At 33.8% G+C, this 21,005-nt stretch overlaps 2 protein-coding genes across 2 annotated transcripts; one reads left to right on the top strand and one right to left on the bottom strand.

Moving 5' to 3' along the window:
- Nucleotides 1-13,405: 13,405 nt before the first annotated feature.
- LOC100782324 (putative disease resistance protein At3g14460) lies at nt 13,406-17,156 on the bottom strand. The gene has a single exon (XM_003546657.5). The coding sequence runs from the start codon at nt 17,046-17,048 to the stop codon at nt 13,521-13,523; it is 3,528 nt and encodes a 1,175-aa protein (XP_003546705.3). The 5' UTR covers nt 17,049-17,156; the 3' UTR covers nt 13,406-13,520.
- Nucleotides 17,157-17,748: 592 nt separating this feature from the next.
- LOC112999620 (uncharacterized) lies at nt 17,749-20,347 on the top strand. The gene is made up of 3 exons (XM_026125948.1): nt 17,749-19,002; nt 19,109-19,292; nt 19,791-20,347. Exons 1-3 carry the CDS (start codon nt 17,749-17,751, stop codon nt 20,345-20,347), a joined length of 1,995 nt encoding a protein of 664 aa, XP_025981733.1.
- The last annotated feature ends 658 nt before the right edge of the window (nt 20,348-21,005 follow it).

The following is a 21,005-nucleotide window of genomic DNA, read 5'->3' as shown; positions in this document are numbered from 1 at the left end:
AAGGTTGGTTTGTGACTTGCAAGATAAATAGAAAGCTTCTAGGTTTTAAGGAACTCAACTGCTACTGATTTTTAATAACTTGAGTTCTACTTCTTGATGACATTTGATACTATAGCTGCCATAAATTTCTGATCCACTTTTATTTTGTGGTTCTCTGCACGTGCTTAATCTTCACCTGTATAGTTTCTTCTTATTTGAATTATTTTAACTCCTTAAAACCAAGGTAGAATGGCAAGCTAAGTAGCTATGATTGTCTTCTCTAATGGAAGAACTTGTTGTGGATTATTAATGTCAATACTCGATACTTTTCCCTTGAAGCCCACAAATAATTCTTGAATTATCATGTCTCATGTATTTGTTGATGGTTATGTGGCATAAGGCATTCTTTTCTTGTCATTTTTAATACAACCTAAATTGCTTCACAAATATGGCAATGTTAGAAACTGGTTCAGGTTCAGCACACAAAACATGTTGTTTTTGATGAACTGAAAGAATGTACAATTTTCCTGGATATTCAAGAGATCCAAGACTCTCCCTAGCCACAATACTAACTCTCCAATTGACTAACTACTCTCAACCCCTCCTTCTTCCTATTTATAGGCAACATCCCTTATTTTTCTAATCATTCCAGCCGTCAACTAACAAACTCCAATTATTCTACTATCCAACTATAACTAATGGGCATCTATCAATACTCCCCCCCCTAAAGTTTCACCTTGTCCTCAAGGTGAATTGGCTTGTGGCTGCTGAAATGAAGTCCCACTGGTGTTCTAACTGATTGAAAAGCATGGTAATCAAGCCAAATCTCACCACCACAGCAGCCCCCCAAATATCATCAACTCCTCCTGGGTCATATACAAACAATTGAAATGTTGAATACTTCTATTATTCTCCAATGCTCTGTTTTCATCAATATTATTGGCTGAAAAAGAGTGTCAAATGTCAATGCATCTCCTACTGGACTGTAACTCCATGACTGTCTTAAGTACTGCACTATGGCAAGTGGCAGCTGATGATGACTATCTTAGTGGCTCTTTGTTACTGGTTCGCCTAAGTTTGTTTTTTCTCCAAATTGGTTATTGTTTTTAATGTGGTTTCAACAATCATAAGTATAGAATCTATAGATATGAGAACTTGGATTTGGCACCTGATCCCTACTAAAATAATCACATTTCTCAGCATTTTAAATATATTCAACCTAGAATCACATTTCTCATCATTTTAAAGTTTACTTGGGCTTATCTGCCCTTCTTTTACTTTAACTTCCTCTCAGTCCTATAAAGCTGCCAACGAGTTTGCTAAATTTTATAGCTTAAAAGGATTCTAGAAGAGTTATAAATAAGGATCGATTAGGCTTGATAGTAGCTTAAATGTCATCATTCTTATTTAAAAACATGTAAAGTAAAATGGAGGATAGATACAGTAGAGTCAAAGACTTGTTTTTTAATTCTTAAATTAAATTGCTTGTTTATATTAAGTAAGATTAAAAAAATTAAAAATTATTATTATTAGGGGTGTGGAAGCTTCTCTTTTCTTTTTAAAGAAAACTTTAATTAGATATGTTTTCGAAAAGATCTTAAAAATTGAGCAAATTATTAATTTTTTTTATAGAAGATCGAAACAGAAAAAAGTAGGTTTTTAAAGAAAGTTAGTAAATAAACTTTTAGGAAAATTAATGTATCACTGAGAAATTACACGTCAATTATTGTTTAAATATGATTTAAAACATTGATATACCATTAGTTATTATTAAAAAGGAATTAAATTTCATTTTTCTATAAAATTTAAATTTTTTTCTAGTGTTACTTAAGAAAAATTTATTTAAAGACAAATATTTCATTTATAATTTTTTGTTATATTTTTTAATTAACAAGACATTGATCTCAATAATTCATATTTTTATCCATTTGTTGCATTGGTGATTATTAGGATAAAATCATTTGAGTGATTTATTTTTATAATCATTGATTTTTTAATGCAAGAGGCTCTTATTGTATAAATTTTTTTTATAAGAATGATGTTTATATTTTTTATATCAAAACATATTTCATATGTTTAATATGAATCTATAAAAAATTATACTATTCAAACAAACAATTATATACTCTTCTTATGTTGTATTAATTCATTCATTTTTATCTTTATTTATGTCACTCGGGTAACATACTATGACAAATTCATTTGGATGATTAAATTTTTTTAATAATCATTGGTTATATTTAAATTTAATTCATACAACTTTATATGAATAATGTTTATATTCCTTTTTATATCAAAACATCATTTTTTTAATTTGAAATTATAAAATTATATTTTATAAACTACTATATATTATATTTATGTTATCCTATTATATATATAATCGTTTGAGTTTCTTATTGCAAGAGTACGTCTTACATATTTATCATAGTTTAGTTTATGTTTCTTTTTATATTAAACCAGCTTTCATTTTTTTTTCAAATTTAAAGTATAAAAATTTATATTTTAAAATTATTATATAATCTATTTATATTATGTTAATGCAAATTTGTATTCATCTATCATTGAATGACCATATACTAAAACAAAAGTGTGCTATTCATATTTTTCATTCTCTTCTCCCTTTGTCAAAAAGCATTCGACAAGGACTAACCGCCTGAATTATTTTTGTGTCTCTCTTCTCCCTTTTTCAAAAGAACAAAGGACTAACCGCCTGAATTTTTGTGTGTCTCCCTTCTCCCTTTTCAAAGAATTCAAAATGACACAGTCTCAAAATTCTTTTGATTTTTCTCTTTCCCTTAAACAAAAGATTTCAAAGGACTAACCGCCTGAGATATCTTTTGTTTCCCCTTCACAAAGTTTCAAAGGACTCACTGTCTAAGAACTTTATCTTAACACATTAGAGGGTACATCCTTTGTGGTACAAGTAGAGGATACATCTACTTGGGTTGTTGTAACTGAAAACAAGAGAGGGTATATCTCTTATGGATCAGTTCAAGTGGAGGGCACATCCACTTGGTTGTTCAAAGAGAATAAGGGAGGGTACATCCCTTGTGGATCTTTGCTTGTAAAGGTTTTTACAAGGTTGAAAAGAAATCTCAAGGACTGCAGGTCGCTTGGGGACTGGATGTTGGCATGGGTTGTTGCCGAACCAATATAAAACTCTTGTGATTGTCTTCTTCTTCCCTACACTCTTTAATATCTGTGGTGCACTTTAATTATTGCTTTTACTTTTGGTTAAGTTTCTATTTATGTTCTTTACTTTCTTAACATTATAGTAAAGCCTAATTGAATCTAGTAACATTAAGAAGGATAGATTTTTAATTAGTAAAGGTTCACTAATAATTAATTCAACCCCCCCGCCTTCTTAATTATTCCGAGGCCACTTGATCCAACAAGTGGTATCAAAGCAAGTATCTTGTAGAAAGTTTAACAACTTCAAGATTCATGGCCTCTTTAAATTTTTTTTTTTCAAAAGTATTTATAGGAATAGGTTATTTCAAGATCATGATGAAGATCAAGTCAAGTTGTGTCTCATGACAAAATCTCATGACAACAACAAAGAAGAATCTGTAAGGAAGAAGTGGTACATCGACAGTGGATGTTCCAAGCATATGACGGGAGATGTATCCAAATTCACAACCATTTCCTCCAAGAAAAGTGGACACGTTACATATGGCAACAACAACAAAGGCAAAATCATTGGAGTCGGTAAAATAGGTACGGGTTCCTCTACTCCTATTGAAAATGTGTTACTTGTAGAAGGTTTAAAGCATAGCCTATTAAGTGTTAGTCAATTATGTGATAGAGGATATAAAGTATCTTTTGATTCTGAAAAATGTGTTATCAAGCATGAGCATGACAAAGATATTGAGCATATAGGTTTCAGAGAAAATAATGTTTATATAATTGATTTAAAACAAAAATCTGAAAATGATAGATGCTTTCTAAGTAAAGATAATGATCCTTGGTTATGGCATAAGAGAATTGCTCACATTAACATTGATCATCTAAATAGATTAATTTCAAAAGATCTAGTTATTAGTTTACCAAAATTAAAATTTGAAAAAGATTAGTTATGTGATGCATGCCAAAAAGGTAAACAAACAAAAGTATCTTTTAAATCTAAAAATATTGTTTCTACCACTCAACCATTACAATTATTGCACATGGATTTGTTTGGACCATCTAGGGTCATGAGTTTTGGTGGAAGTTACTATGCATTAATAATTGTTGATGACTATTCTAGGTATACTTGGACTTTATTTCTTACTTATAAAAATGATGCATTTCATGCATTTAGAAGACTTGCCAAAGTCATCCAAAACAAGAAGAATCTCAAAATTATCTCCATCAGAAGTGATCATGGAGGTGAATTTGAAAACAATGATTTTGAAATGTTTTGTGATGAACATGGCATGATACACAACTTTTCTGCACCTAGGACACCCCAACAAAATGGAGTAGTAGAAAGGAAAAATAGAGCCTTAGAAGAAATTGCTAGAACTCTTTTAAATGACACACCATTGCTAAAATATTTTTGGGCAGAAGCAGTCAACACCGCATGCTATATTATGAATAGAGCTTTAATAAGACCCATTCTTAAGAAAACCCCATATGAACTTTTTAACAATAGAAAACCAAACATTGCTTATTTACATGTTTTTGGATGTAAATGTTTTGTCCTAAATAATGGAAAAGAAAGTCTAGGAAAATTTGATGCTAAGGCGGATGAGGGTATCTTCCTTGGCTATTCCCTACATAGCAAAGCCTTTAGGATATACAACCAAAAGAACAATGACAATTGAGGAATCAATACATGTTACTTTTGATGAAACTAATATTACCTCTCCAAAAAGGAATTTCTTGATGATATTGCAGATTCTTTGGAAGATATGCACAATCAAGAAAGGAATCTAAAAAGGAAGAGAGATGAAGAAAACAAGGATGTTCAAGATGATATAGTCCAAGAAAATGATGATCTTCCCAAAGAATGGAAAACCTCAAGAAATCATCCTCTTGACAACATCATCAGAGATATCTCAAAAGGGGTAACAACTAGACACTCTCTCAAAGATTTATGCAATAATATGGCTTTTGTTTTGTTAATAGAACATAAAAACCTTAAGGAAGCCATTATAGATGATCATTGGATAGTAGCTATGCAAGAGGAATTAAATCAATTTGAAAGAAATGATGTATGGGAATTAGTAGAGAAACCTTCAAATTATCCAATCATAGGAACTAAGTGGGTATTCAGAAAAAAAAAATTAGATGAAAATGGTATAGTAATTAGAAATAAAGCTAGACTGGTAGAAAAAGGATATAACCAAGAAGAAGGTATAGACTATGAAGAAACCTTTGCACCCGTAGCCAGATTAGAAGCCATTAGAATGCTTTTAGCCTATGCATCTATTATGAATTTTAAACTATATCAAATGGATGTCAAGAGTGCTTTCTTAAATGGTCTAATTCAAGAGGAGGTATATGTAGAACAACCTCTAGGGTTTGAAGACTCACAAAAGTTAGACCATGTCTATAGATTAAAGAAAGCACTCTATGGTTTAAAACAAGCACCTAGGGCTTGGTATGAAAGATTAAGTAAATTTCTTTTAGAAAAGAATTTCACTCGAGGGAAGGTAGATACCACCTTATTCATAAAAAAAGAAGGATAATGATATCTTATTAGTACAAATTTATGTTGATGATATAATTTTTGGATCTACTAATGAATCTTTGTGCAAGGAGTTTTCAATTGATATGCAAAGTGAGTTTGAGATGTCCATGATGGGTGAGTTAAATTACTTTCTTGGACTACAAATCAAACAAACAAATGATGGGATCTTTGTCAACCAAGCAAAATATTGCAAGGAACTCATTAAGAGATTTGGAATGGAAAACTCAAAACACTTGGCTACTCCTATGAGCACCAGTTGTTATCTTGACAAAGATGAATCCGGTCAACCCATTGATGCAAAACAATACAGAGGTATGATTGGATCTCTACTTTACCTATTTGCAAGTAGGCCAGTTATTATGTTTAGTATATGCATGTGTGCAAGATTTCAATAAAATCCAAAGTTTTCACATCTAATGGCAATAAAAAGAATCATAAGATATCTATTAGGAACAGTTAACTTAGGATTATGGTACCCTAAGAATTCTTTATGCAATTTAGTAGGATATTCAGATTCGGATTTTGCTGGATCAAAAACATATAGGAAAAGCACTAGCGGCACATGTTAATTCATAGGGTCTGCTCTTGTTTCTTGGAATAGCAAGAAGCAAAATAGTGTAGCATTATCCACAGCAGAAGCAGAATATATTTATGCTGGTAGTTGTTGTGCACAGATTTTGTGGATAAAACAACAACTATCTGATTATGGAATTATATTAGATCACATTCCCATAAAATGTGATAACACAAGTGCCATAAACATATCTAAAAATCCAGTCCTTCACTCTAGAACCAAGCATATAGAAATTAGGCATCATTTTATTAGAGATCATGTTCTAAAAGGTGACATAGTTTTAGAATTTGTAGATACTAAAAATCAACTTGCAGACATCTTCACAAAACCATTAAACAAAGATTCTTTATACACTATTATAAGAGAATTAGGACTGCTAGATGCTAGTGACTTATCTAAATGATTTATATTTTTATTATTTTACTCTGTTTTCTAGTCGTGTATTTGGCTATATTATTATGACATTTGAACATTTAGTATTTCTTTAAATATTTGCTTAGTATGACTAAACATTTATGAATTATGACTATGTGGTTTATATTTTAATTTGGTTTATTCATGTCTTGCTTCATGATTAGTTTAGAATCTTTTATGATTGATTTACAATAGATGCTATGTGGATGATTTTTTTTTTTTTTAAAATCATTTATGTCTTATGCACTTTGGCTTTTTTGTTGATGCCAAAAGGGGGAGACAATATAGGGATTAAATCAAGAACTCATATAATTAAGTAATTTAATTTCAAGTGAAGCTTAAACTCAAAAACAAAGGGGGAGAATATGGAGAATTAAGTGAGTGATCGACTAGGAAAAAGAATGTGTATGTGTTTCTTGATTTCAGGTTTGTCATCATCAAAAAGGGGGAGATTGTAGAAGCAAGCTTCATGATGATGAATCAAGTTGATTCAAGTAGTTTTGATGATGACAAAAAGCCCAAAAATGAATTCAAGATTCAAGAGAAGATGAATTCAAGATTCAAGAGAAGAAATCAAGAAGACTTCACAAGGGATGTATTGAAAAGATTTTTCAAAAAACAAACATAGCACATTTTTGTTTTTCAAAAGAGTTTTTTTCAAAATTTTCTAAGTTACCAGAGTTTTTACTCTCTAGTAATCGATTACCAGTTTCCTGTAATCGATTACCAGTGACAAATTTTGATTTCAAAAGCTTTTAACTGAATTTGCAACATTCAAATTGTTTTTTAAATGGTGTAATCGATTACAATATATTGGTAATCGATTACCAGTGTATCTGAACGTTGAAATTTCAATTCAATTGTGAAGAGTCACATCTTTTCATAAAATGTTTTGTGTAATCGATTACATGGTTTTGGCAATCGATTACCAATGACAAGTTTTGAATAAAAATCAAGAGATGTAACTCTTCCAATGGTTTTCTCAAGATTTTCTCAAGGTTATAAATCTTCCAATGGTTTTCTTGACCAGACATGAAGAGTCTATAAAAGAAAGACCTTGACTTGCATTTTATGTACTTGAAATATCTTTTTACACAACTTATTGAACATCTTCTTGAACTTCTTCTTCTTCTTTCTTTGCCAAAAGCTTTCTAAGTTTTCTGGTTTCCAAACCTTGTTCTTTCACAGAAAACAAAAGTGTGTTATTCATCTTTTTCATTCTCTTCTCCCTTTGCCAAAAAGAATTCGACAAGGACTAACCGCCTGAATTCTTTTTGTGTCTCTCTTCTCCCTTTTCCGACACAACAAAGGACTAACCATCTGAATTCTTTTGTGTCTCCCTTGTCCCTTTTCAAAGAATTCAAAACGACAAAGTCTAAGAATTCTTTTTATTCTTCCCTTTCCCTTATACAAAAGATTTCAAAGGACTAACCACCTGAGATATCTTTTGTTTCCCCTTCACAAAGTTTCAAAGGACTAACTGCCTGAGAACTTTGTCTTAACACATTGGAGGGTACATCCTTTGTGGTACAAGTAGAGGATACATCTACATGGGTTGTTGTAACTGAGAACAAGAGAGGGTACATCTGTTGTGGATCAGTTCAAGTGGAGAGTACATCCACTTGGTTGTTCAAAGAGAACAAGAGAGGGTACATCCCTTGTGGATCTTTGCTTGTAAAAGTTTTTACAAGGTTGAAAAGAAATCTCAAGGACCGTAGGTCGCTTGAGGACTGGATGTAGGCACGGGTTGTTGCCGAACTAGTATAAAACTCTTGTGATTGTCTTCTTCTTTCCAACACTCTTTAATTTTTGTTGTGCACTTTAATTATCGCTTTTACTTTTGGTTAAGTTTCTATTTCTGTTCTTTACTTTCTTAACATTATAGTAAAGCCTAATTGAATCTAGTAACATTAAGAAGGATAAATTTTTAATTAGTAAAGGTTCACTAATAATTAATTCAACTTCCCCTTCTTAATTATTCTGAGGCCACTTGATCCAACAATTTCAAGATCAAGTTATTTTTTTAAGGGAAGCACAGAAAGAAGGTGAAGTCAAACTAATTTACTGCAGAATTGAAGATCAAAGTGCATATATCTTAACAAAAGCTCTTCCAAAAGCAAGATTTGAAGTTTTAAGAAATAAACTAGGTGTTTGCAACAATTGAGGCAAGGAGGAGATTTGTTGAAACTATGCCTACAATAGCTACATACGTGGATGTTTTAGCTAATTTTTAAAATTTTAAAATTGTTTTTTGGCTTAGGATATATTCTTTAGAAATTATGATTTTGTTTATATCTGTTCTTCTCTATCTTTTATCTAATCTTTAACAAAAATAATTCAAGAAAAAAGAAATTCTTTGATTTATAAAAATTCAATTAACAAAATTATCTGTACAAAATGGATTTGATAAACTAAACTACTTTTCATTTGAATATTTTATTTGAAAAAAAAAGTTTGAAAACCAGTTCCATAACACCCCATTTTTCATAGACTAATTTAAAAAGATTTGTTATTTGTAAATAAATAGAGTTTTATGATAAGGTTTTTGTAATTAAATAAATAAAGAGAAATAAGTGTATTAAAATAATAGTTTGATAAAAAGTTAAAAAGGGTATTTTATTTATTCATTTGATAGAGAATAAAATAGAGTTTGTTTTTATAAAATAATAAAAATAAATAAAATAATGGGTTGTGAGTACCCTAGGTATAAATAGTGATATGTTAGGTTAGACAGTAACTTTTACGACTGCTTATCACTTCAATTTCGTTTTCCCTCTCCTCCTCCCCAGAACCCTTTCTTTTTTCTGTAACCCACCAAACCTGCCTCATAAAAATGACGATCTCAGACTCATACCCCGTTGGATCATCGTTAAATTTGAGTATCATGTTCACAACCCAATTCCGAGCATTCTCACTGTTGGGAATTGCAAAAACATGTCAGAGCTAAGAGAAATACCCTTCGTACCGTAGCTTTCTCTTTTCTTGCAAAAACCCAAAATGGTCTCAGTAAAACTATGATCTCGGTTTCGTTAACCATTTGATTTTCATGAAATTTTGATAAGTGGTTTGTGATTAAATTCCACATGCCATCACCGTTGGGATTTGTGAGATAATATTTATGGAGAGAGAGAAAGGAATCGCACGAAGACAGTACAAGTAGAGACTTCAATTCCTTCTCTGTCTCTCTGATGTTTGGGAACTCTATTAGAGCAGTCGAAGGAAAAACTGGAGGAATCTCAAGGAACTGCTAGAGATGCCGCTATCGATGTCAGAAGACACGTGAGCCCGCTTAGAGGTAAGGGATGAGTTATGCACAATTGAGAATTAATGAAAACATGTGTAGGGATCCTTAGAGTATTAATTGGAATGAGTTTTGGGGTGTTTCTACAAATTTTGATTCTATCTTTATAATTATAACTGTGAATTTTATATGTTTGACAAACCAATTGATGTGAAATTAATGCGTTCTTGTGTTGAGTGTAAATCCTAGAAAAATGAGTTCTTTTTATCAACGTGAACTATACTCTAAATAGTATTATTTTTAATGGCTTATTTTATATGAATTATTACCTTATTCTATATCTTCCCAAGATGATGATCAACATGTTATGTGTATATATATATTGTAATGCTAAAATAATAAATTAAACACACTTGTAAGGTTAATGCCTAGAATTAATTTCTTTGATGTAATCTTAAATTAATTGTTATAGAAATTCTTTGATTAAAAATAATGTAGTTTTAATTACTATGCTCATATACATATATATGTTTGGTGTCACGCAAATATTATTATTGTATGATGTGTATATGAGCTACAAGGTGTAATAAGTTATTATAATGATATTATAATATTATTGTGAAGATTGAGTAGTACAAAGTTGAATGTGTCAATTTGCAAGACACGTGTAAACATGAGATGGTTGATGTGACGTTATGAGATGTTAAACTGTGGGCATGATATTTGATTGTGAATAAGTGTGTGTGTTTGACACTTGATATGACATTAATTATATTGTGAGCCATGAATTATACAATAACCCGACCAATGTTGATATTGAGAAAAATGTTTATGTGCAGTGTTAAAGATAAAATGTAGGTTTTCTATTTAGGAACTAGTGTTAAAGAGAAAATGTAGATTTCCTATTCATGAACCAGTGTTAAATTGTAGCACAATTTTGTTAAACGTGTTTAAAATATGAGTGTGAGGTCGTGAGTATTGTATAATTCATGAGCAATGTCCGCTTGCAAAAAATGATTTTTAGGGGTTGGACCTAAATCAGGAGTGAGAGGCCCTGACAGAATTTTCGGGGTGTAAGCCTTGGGGGTCACCCGGTTTGAGTGCTCCTTTAAGTCTATGCCGATCCCACATGGTTGGAGTATTCTCGCAAAACAGCGTGACCCTGACTGGTCTCCTTATGATTTTACTTAGTGAAAGTGACCTGACATACCCATTGTGTGGTGTCTCTTGCTATGTACTCCTAAGTGCCCTATGGTGGTTTTTCACTGACATGGTACCACATTGTATATAGGCTTGAGTCTTAACATAACTGTTGCATAACGTCTGCTAATTGTTCATTATGAAATTGATGTGTTATTATGTCTTGATCAAATTACGTGAGTTATGTTTAAGTAAGTTGTCCCTCATTTATATGATATGTATATCTAGTTATATTGTTTCTCTATAAGTTAGGGATGTGATAACTCACTCCCTGTGTGTTGTTTGTGTTTGGATCCTGTGATGATCTTGAACTTTGTGTTCGGGGGAGCAGATGACTAGGTGAATTGCTTTACGGAACCTTGTGATGAACGACGTCAGGACACGACGCTCTGATAGGATGTGACATTAGGGTATATAGTTTTATATTAATTGTATGAAGTCTTAGACGGTCTTGTTTGAGTCGAGATGACTTTATTATTTATTTGAACAAGTTTGAATATGATGTAGAAGTGAATGTGAGCCTTTTACTCCTTTGAAAGGCTTGTTTTTAAAAATGTTTTAAAAATAATTTTAATTAATATTTGAATTTTTATTCCTTTGTTAATATATATGTGAGGGGTAGAGGGTGTCACAAGTTCGAAACTAGTTCGATCCTTATAGCTAATTAAATGTCGAAGGTGGCTCTCCCAAGTGTGGTGAAGATTCATACTAAGATTTATTCTTCATTGTTCAAACTTAAGATCCAATCCATCCCAATTTTTTATTTTAAGTTTTTCTTAAAAATTTCCAACCAATTGAAAATCTTTAACGATCTCCAATTTTTGGATTTGGGTTTGGGTTTGTTATGGTGTTTAACGGTGATGATACAATGTTATTAGGGAAAAGGGATTTAATTATTGTTTTCTATTTTTATTTTTTTCCTGGATTTGGGGGGGTTTTATTGTGGTTTGATTCTTGTATTTTTTGGAATTTATGGTAATTTTTAACCCCCATGAAATACATTTTAAAATTTAAATTAAAGATGTCACATAGGTTCACACAGATTCAAATTTATCCAAACTTAATCCCAAGCCAAAAAGTAACACATTAAAGTTTATAGGAACAAAAAGGACAAATTTTTTCAAAGACTAAATTCGAACTATGGTGTCTATGTTTCTTTTTATACAACTTTTATATGAATGATGTCTATTTTTTTTTTTTATATCAAAGCAGCATTCTTTTTTTTTATTTGAAATTTTAAAAATTATATTTTATAAGCTATTATATATTATATTTATGTTACCCTAATTCATATTTATATTTATCTATGACACAAGTATGGGTACAAAATCATTTGGGTTTTTTATTGCATGAGTCTTAGATATTTATCATATTTTAATTTATGCTTCTTTTTATATTAAAGCACCTTTCGTTTTCTTTTCAAATTGAAAGTATAAAAATGCATATTTTTTAAATTATTATATAATCTATTTATGTTATGTCTATCCATATTTGTATATGTCTATCGCTGGGTAACCATGTACTAAGAAAAATCCATTGGGATATTTAAACTTTTTTGTATCAAAACATTATCTTAATTTGATGATATAAAAATTATATTTTTAAACTATTATATATTTTATTTTTATCATGTTAATCCATATTTGTATTCATGTATTACATAGGTAATCATATTAGCGTTTATGGATTTCAGTCAACATTATTTATAATCAAAGATATATGAAAGTCAATACAATATTTCATTATATCCATGGATGAAAGAAAAAATATCTTAAAGAAATTATTAGTTAAAATTCACAAGCCGAAAACGTAATATTTTTAACTATAAATATAGTAGTTATAAAAGTAATTATAAGATAAATATATTTAAATATAGTCATTTTATTGATCCAAAATTTTAGATGAACTCATTGGTGAATATTTCAAAATTAATAAAGATTGAAACTATTTACAAGTAAACACTCATAAAAGTTTTTGGATTTAACTATTAAGATAAATGACGTTATTGGTGAAAAATAATATTTCTTGACAATAGACTTCCATGTTGTAACAAATAAATTTCATATTACTCAAATAAAACTTAAAAGATAACATCACTTTTAACTATAATAGACCTTTATGATATAAGACACAATTATCTCTTTAGAAGTAAACTCTTCACATTATTAAACAATATACGAAAATTTGTTATCAATAACATAATAAACTCTTGTAAGAAATTATAAATAAATTTAAATGTGAAATATTTTATTCCGTATATAAAAAAAACTTAATTCGTCTGACACACTGCATATATAACTATGTGAGTGTAAGAAAACAATTATTTAGTAATTTCCTTGAAGCACAAATCGTGTAGAAGGTTCATGATAATTCAGATCAACTAAAAAAGAAAAAGTTTCATGATAATTCTTAAAAATCAGCATCACTACCATGTACTACCTAATATCCACGGTTGAAATGTGAGCAATCTTTGGCCAGTCTTCGCCTCCTGGGTCCTGGCAACGCTGCTTGAGGTTGGGGCAGTGATCAATAAAAAGATGTGAAATGGATTTGGGAAGACCCTCTTCTGGTAGCTGTTGGAGGTTGGGGCAGTTTAGAAGAATCAATCCCTTGAGAGAGGAGAGCTGACAGAGCCCCTTGTAGTCCAGTTTTTTTAGATTTGGAAAATCACAGATCCATAGATAAGTAAGAGAGAGTGGCAGCAAACCTTCATCAGGAAAAGATTCCGCATCCAGCTTTCCTATCCGCAAGGTTTCCAGAGAGGGATTGTCTCCCCAAGCCCCTTTCAGTGAGGCCATGAGTCGGGAGGAGCCTTTATAGAGATACATCACTTTTAGATTTGATGGCAAACCTCCTTCAGGGAATGACTCAACTCTTGGACAACTATCTATTAGTAGATTCTTCAGAGATGGAAGCAGTATATGCATGTTTCCAGGCAATGATTCTAACTGAGGGCAATTACGGAATGCCAGAACTTCAAGATGATTATACAAGCCTCTGAGATGAAGAGTCCTGAGTGCTGGAAAGAAATCTACCGGAAGAGTCTTTAGAGAGTCATAGCCATCATCACTCATTTCACAATTGCATAACATTTTATGTTTCGGGCAACAATAAATTTCCAGTTCTTTCAAAGTATCAGACTTTTCCAGCAACAATGCTTCCATGCTGTGTCCGCCCATGCTGAGCTTTTTCAAAGAAGCCCAGTCAAGTTGCAGCTTTCCAAAGTCTTGTAGGTTTAGTTCTATAGCCCTGGGAGCTGAAGCCTCAAGTTGTTTGCAGTCACTAATTTCTAGCTTCTTTAAAGGAAGAAGTTGCTCTGGGAGGTCACCTTTCAGCTTTGGACATTTCTTTATAGAAAGATATTGGAGACATGGAAAAGCACCTATCACAGCTTCACATTCCCATTTTTCCCATGTTTTCATGGAGGAGAACTTCAATGTTTCCAACGATGGAAATGAAGAAGTGTTATTCCCGTGAAAATCCGCACCAATGCTCACTATCCCATCGAGACTTGAAATCTCAAGGTTCTTAAGAAATGGAAAAAGTCCAAGGGAAGGCAAATGTTGGCAAGATTGACAGTTGTCCAACTCCAAGGACACCACATTTGATAAAGAATTATCGGATAACCAATTTGGGAATTGTTTACCACCATAGTTGATGATTGACAACTTCTCTAGGTGTTTGGAAGGTTGTAGATTCTCAATTACAATTACATCCCTTTCTTTGGCAGAATCATCCCTGTGCGGATTCCATACAAACTTTAGTTCCACAAGGTGTGTTTTATTTTTCAAATCTGCAGCTAATGCATCTGAGGGATTCTTAATATTCTGCAGATTCCAAAATGATAGGCTTCCACGAAGGTTGAGTTCTCCTAATTGTTTAATAGTGAACTTGCTACTTTCACCAACATCAAACGAACTCATGGATACTTGAAGATTCTTCAACTTTCCCAGATGCGGTGGCACCTTTATAATTTCAGTATTTACAAATTCAAGGCGATGCAAATTGGTGAGTTCATGCAAATTCGAGGGCAGCTCCTTCAAATATCTACAACCATTCAGCTTCAGTATTTGCAAGTTGGAGAGTGAACATGTTGAGTCAGGTAGTTTAAATATGCAAGTATGGGAAAGGTCTAATGAACGAAGATGTTTAAGATTGCAAACAGAGTCAGGCACCTCATAAATGTCAGAGCAATGAGACAGGGATAAGACACGTAAGAACTTAAACTTGGAGAACAATTCATGTATGCACATATTGCAATTCCAACTATAGTGATATTCATTCATTCTCCACCTTGTTGCCATAAATGTACGCAACTTTTTAGCATTACATGAAGTTACAAACTGATCAAAATATGGTTTGGTAATGATTGAACCTGAAAAATGACGGGTTGTTTTCTGTGTACTTTTTGCTTGATCAACTCCCAACCTGAAATAGATGTCCCCACAAACATATTTTGCCAAATCATTTAGAAGGTCATGCATGACAAATCCTTCTTTATATTTGCTTGATTGTTGAAAGAAGGACCTTGATAGTAGATCATTGAAGTACAGCTGGCCAACTTCTTCTGGACTCTTACTGCATTGATGGCAGTTTAGGAAATTTTCAGCCATCCACAACTGAATTAAACACTCCTTGTCAAACACATAATCCTTGGGGAATAAAGCACAGTAAGCAAAGCATGTCTTGAGATGGGGAGGAAGGTGGTGATAGCTCAATGCTAAAGCAGGAACAATATCACTGTCCTTTAATTCCCATATTTCGCTTTGCAACAAGCTTTCCCATTCCCCGGAAAATGGTTTGTTGTGTAATAGACTTCCCATTGACTTCAAGGCCAGAGGAAGTCCTTTACATTTTTTAACAATCTTCATACCAATCTCTGGGCATCCTGGATCTCGTGGAAGATTATCATCTCTGAATGCATGTTTTGCAAACAATTGCCAGCAATAATCTTCTTGTAATTGCCCCAGCCTGTGTTCTTTTGACCGCATGGTAGAAGCAACTTCCTCACTGCGTGTTGTGACAAGGATCTTACTTCCCTGAGCTCCACAAACAAGAGCATTCTGCACAGCTTCCCATTTAGGCCTGCTTTCGTTCCAAACGTCATCCAAAACGAGGAGAAATTTTTTATCTGCCAATTTTTCTTTTAGTCTTCTCTGAACTATTTCTAGCTCTCTACTATGATCAGTCGAATCAGTAATCGTGTCAAGAATTGCTCTTGATACGTTGAAAACATCAAATTCTTCTGAAACACAGATCCAAGCTTTGACATCAAACTTACTCACTATTCTTGGGTCATTGTATACAAGTTGGGCAAGCGTGGTCTTACCCAACCCGCCCATGCCCACGATAGAAAGTATTGATAGCTTTTCATCAGTGTCAGAACTGATCCAGTCGAAGATCAATTTTTTGTCATCATCTCTGCCATAAATATCACTTTCTACCACCGAAGATGCTGATGGCAATTTCTCTAACACTTTACTACCCGATCCTGATCCAACCCCAACACCACTAGTCCTTGTCAAACCTAGATAGCCACTTTGGCTTTCAAGATCATCCAGGTCATCAAGGATTTGTTCCATCCTTGATTCAATTTCCTTTTCAAAAGAGCTCAAAGAAGAAGGTTTGAAGAAATTGCTCACCTTGTTAAAAATGGGCTGGGATTCAGCTTCTACTTGGCATTTGGAGAGTTCATAATCTATTTCTTCCAAGAGATCCTCTGCTTCAAACACTACATCTTTGGCCTTAAAAAGCCAATCTCTGACCCGTGCATCTCTGAACTGCTTAAGTTCTGCATCATCAGCAACAACATCGATGGCTAGCAGCTTCACCTTCAAGTTGCTCAGCAGCTTCTTATGGTGTTTTCTTCCACGAAAGTAGTCCCCAAAACGAGAAGCCAAACTGTCAATTGTCATCTGAACGAAAGTAGAAACAAGAGCACCAGCAACCATTTCTGCTGCCATGATAGGAATGAAAGTAGATGAATGGAAATGAGCAATTTGAAAAGAGCAGCTTATGCCAATGACTAAGTGCAGGGAAGGGTCAAAATATTTTGGTGAAATGAGTAATAAGATATTATATGAATGATGGTTGACTTTACTTGAAGTTTGCCAAAAAATGAACATTTTTTTCTTTGATGACCAATAACTGCTGAGTCTTCCGGATAAGACAAATAATGACGTAGGGGTTTGTAAAAAATCCAGTTTTGAATTTCGATTATAACTGAACATAAATCGAATACGTTTATTTTTTAAAATAATTCAAGAAAAAAGAAATGCTTTGATTTATAAAACAAATGTAATTAACAAAATTATTTGTACAAAACGGATTTGGTTTAGTAAACTACTTTTCATTTAAATATTTTATTTGAAAAAAAAAGTTTGAAAACTAATATGAGGATACGCTAATGTATATATTGCTATATTTATCTGTGTGGTATCCAATCATATCAGCAAAGATTGAGATATGATTTGGGAGTTATTTTAGGAAGGTTGTTTAGATGATTTGCATATATCTTTGACTTTGTTATATTAGGAAATATGTAATCTGATAGCATAATTCTAGGAAAATTTTGTGGGAAGTCAGTAGCTAATTCTTGTATATATTGTACACAGTGGTTAAATCAACGCAGGCAATTCAAGATTTTGGCATGGTATCAGAGCTATGGCAGAAAATAAAAAGCCTCATACCGATGGTACCAAGAAAACACCTTCTCCTTATGATCTAAACTCAAACGACAACCCTGGGAACTTGATCACACAAGTGCAGCTGCGGGGTGAGAATTATGAAGAATGGGCCCGAGCAATGAAAATCTCGTTGCGTGCCCGGAGAAAGTGGGGCTTCATCGATGGAACCTATGAACAGCCTGACGATGGCTCACCAGAAATGGAAGATTGGTGGACTGTTCAATCCATGCTTGTGTCGTGGATATTGAATGCCATTAAACCTACCCTGCGTTCAACCGTGACATATGCGGAAAACGCAAAAGATTTGTGGGAGGACATTCAAGATCGTTTTTCAGTTGTAAATGGTCCGAGAATCCAGCAGCTGAAAGCGAAATTAGCTGATTGCAAGCAACAAGGGTTGACCATGGTTTCCTACTATGGCAAATTAAAGACGCTTTGGGATGAGCTCGCGAATTATGAGCAGATCCCTCGGTGTTCATGTGGAGGATGCAAATGTGATATTGCATCCAAACTCGAAAAACGAAGAGAGGAAGAGCGGGTTCATCAGTTCTTGATGGGCTTGGATGATGCGAGTTATGGTACTGTGCGGTCTAACATATTAGCTGCCGATCCTCTACCTTCATTAAATCGAGTATACACAATTCTAGTGCAAGAAGAAAGGGTGAGAACAATCAGCAGAACAAAGGAAGAGAGAGGAGTAGTCATGGGTCTTGCAGTACAAGCAGAACATAAAAGTAAGTGGAGAGGAGAAATCAAAGACAAATCGATGGTGTGTTCTATTTGTAGGAAAGCAGGACATGATGATAAGAACTGCTTCCAAGTCGTCGGATATCCTGACTGGTGGGGTGATCGCCCACGAAGTGAAGGCGGATCTAGTGGCGAAAATCAGCAACGAAATGGGACTTCAGCTGGACGTGGCAGAGGAGGCATTGCCCGAGCTAACGCAACACACGTTGAGAAATCTGAGCTGCCTGGTTTAAGCAATGAACAGTGGCAAACTCTTGTTGAGATGCTGAACAACGGTAAGACAGATGAGATTGAGAAAATGACTGGTAAGCATCCTAATAATTTGTGGATAATAGACACTGGTGCTTCTAACCATATGACAGGGTATTTGAAGAATTTATGTCAACAAAGAACAATACGAGGATGTCCGGTGCCTGATGGAGAAAAAGTAATTGCCACCAAAGAAAGGACGGTGATTCTTGATGGGGGTCTCAAGCTTGAAAATGTCCTTTATGGACCAAAATTACAATGCAATCTTATCTTTGTGTCACAAATGATTGATGAAACAGATTGTGTAGTCCAATTTACAAAAAAAATTATGTTCCATGCAGGACCGCACTCTGAAGACGCTGATTGGAGCGGGTGAGCGAAAAGATGGACTTTATCTGTATCATGGTGTTCGAAATTCCAAGGGTTATCATATCAGTACAAAATATGACCTTGATATCTTGCACAAATGCATGGGGCATCCATCCTTTAAGGTTGTTAAATTGATCCCTAATGTAACTAGTAGTGGTAAGCATTCGAATAAAGTCTGTGAAATATGTGAAAGAGCAAAGCAAACAAGAGAAAAATTTCCCTTGAGTACTTATCGTGCATCAGGCATTTTTTATTTAATACATTGTGATCTATAGGGTCCTTATAGAACTCCTTCATCATGTGGTGCATCCTATTTTTTAACATTAGTAGATGATTATTCCCGTTCTGTTTGGATATATTTGTTGAGTGAAAAGAGGGAAGTGTCTCAAACAATGATAAATTTCTTTGCTCTAATTGAACGACAATTTGATAAACACGTTAAAGTGATTAGAAGTGATAATGGAACTGAATTCACTTGTTTGAAACAATACTTTCTTGAACATGGCATTCTCCATCAAAAATCATGTACTGGCACTCAGCAACAGAACGGAAGAGTTGAGCGGAAACATAGACATATTTTAAATGTAGCAAGGGCTCTAAGATTTCAAGGGAGACTTCCAATTTGCTTTTGGGGTGAGTGCATTTTAACCGCAGGTTACTTGATTAATTTGACACCATCGCCCATCCTTGATGGAAAAACTCCATATGAACTCGTCCATGGAACCTCTCCTTCCTATGACCACTTGCGCGTGTTTGGTTTGCTTTGCTATGCACACAATCAAGATAGAAAGGGAGACAAATTTGATAGTAGAAGCCGTAAGTGCATTTTTGTTGGCTATCCATATGGTCAAAGGGGATGGAAATTATATGATTTAGAGAGAGAGGTCTTCTTTGTCTCACGAGATGTAAAATTTGTTGAAACAGAATTCCCATTTGAAGAATCAATCAATAATCCTTCCCCAACATCACTGGTGCCCCTTATTAATCCATGTATGGATGAGGAATGTATGATTGAAAATAGCCATGATAATGACACAAATGCAGACGTCAGGGTGGGTGCTAGTGAAGCAAGCAATGAACCCCAAAGCTTTGCACCACCACTAGAAAAACAGAATTGCATAGATGCTGTACAATGTAGTAGTGAAGGACCGGAAACAAGAAGCAACATTCCTCCCACCTCTCCACTTGGAAAAGGTCATCGGATCAAGTGACCGTCTGTGAAGTTAAGTGATTATGTGACCAACACCATGATCAAGTTGAGCCCATCTACCTGTTCCTCCGCTTCATCACATGATTCAGGTGCGCGTTATCCTATAGCTCACTATGTAAATTGTGATAGATTTTCACATCAGCATCGTCAGTTTCTTGCAGCAATAAGTGCAGGTCGAGAATCGATGCATTTTTCAGAGGCCGTACAAGATGAACGCTGGCGAGAAGCCATGGCAAGTGAAATTGAGGCACTACAAAATAACGGTAGATGGACCATTACTACCTTGCCTCCAAAGAAGAAAGCTCTTGGTTGCAAGTGGATTTACAAAATCAAGTATCACTCAGATGGAACCATTGAGAGATTCAAAGCGAGGCTAGTCATTTTGGGAAATCACCAAGTTGAAGGGCTAGACTACACTGAAACTTTTGCTCCAGTGGCAAAAATGGTTACTGTTCGTACAGTGTTGGTTGTGGCGGCTGCTAAAGCATGGGAACTTCATCAAATGGATGTTCACAACGCTTTCTTACATGGTGACCTTCAAGAAGATGTGTACATGAAACTACCTCCCGATTTCATGACAGAACACAAAGGAATGGTATGCAAACTTCGTAAATCACTCTATGGTTTGAGGCAAGCTCCAAGGTGCTGGTTTGCTAAGC

The sequence above is a fragment of the Glycine max genome, chromosome 15, assembly GCF_000004515.6.
Source record: "Glycine max cultivar Williams 82 chromosome 15, Glycine_max_v4.0, whole genome shotgun sequence".
Classification (NCBI taxonomy): domain Eukaryota; kingdom Viridiplantae; phylum Streptophyta; class Magnoliopsida; order Fabales; family Fabaceae; genus Glycine; species Glycine max.
This window is presented reverse-complemented; position numbering and strand designations above follow the sequence as displayed.

Excerpts from the sequence above, each read along its gene's own strand:
- LOC100782324 (XM_003546657.5), bottom strand. The coding sequence starts at position 17,048 with ATGGCAGCAGAAATGGTTGCTGGTGCTCTTGTTTCTACTTTCGTTCAG.
- LOC112999620 (XM_026125948.1), top strand. The coding sequence starts at position 17,749 with ATGGCAGAAAATAAAAAGCCTCATACCGATGGTACCAAGAAAACACCT. Across the intron at positions 19,003-19,108 it reads GGGGTCTCAAGCTTGAAAAT|GACCGCACTCTGAAGACGCT; the intron begins GTCCTTTATGGA and ends TGTTCCATGCAG. Across the intron at positions 19,293-19,790 it reads CCCTAATGTAACTAGTAGTG|GTTACTTGATTAATTTGACA; the intron begins GTAAGCATTCGA and ends TTTTAACCGCAG.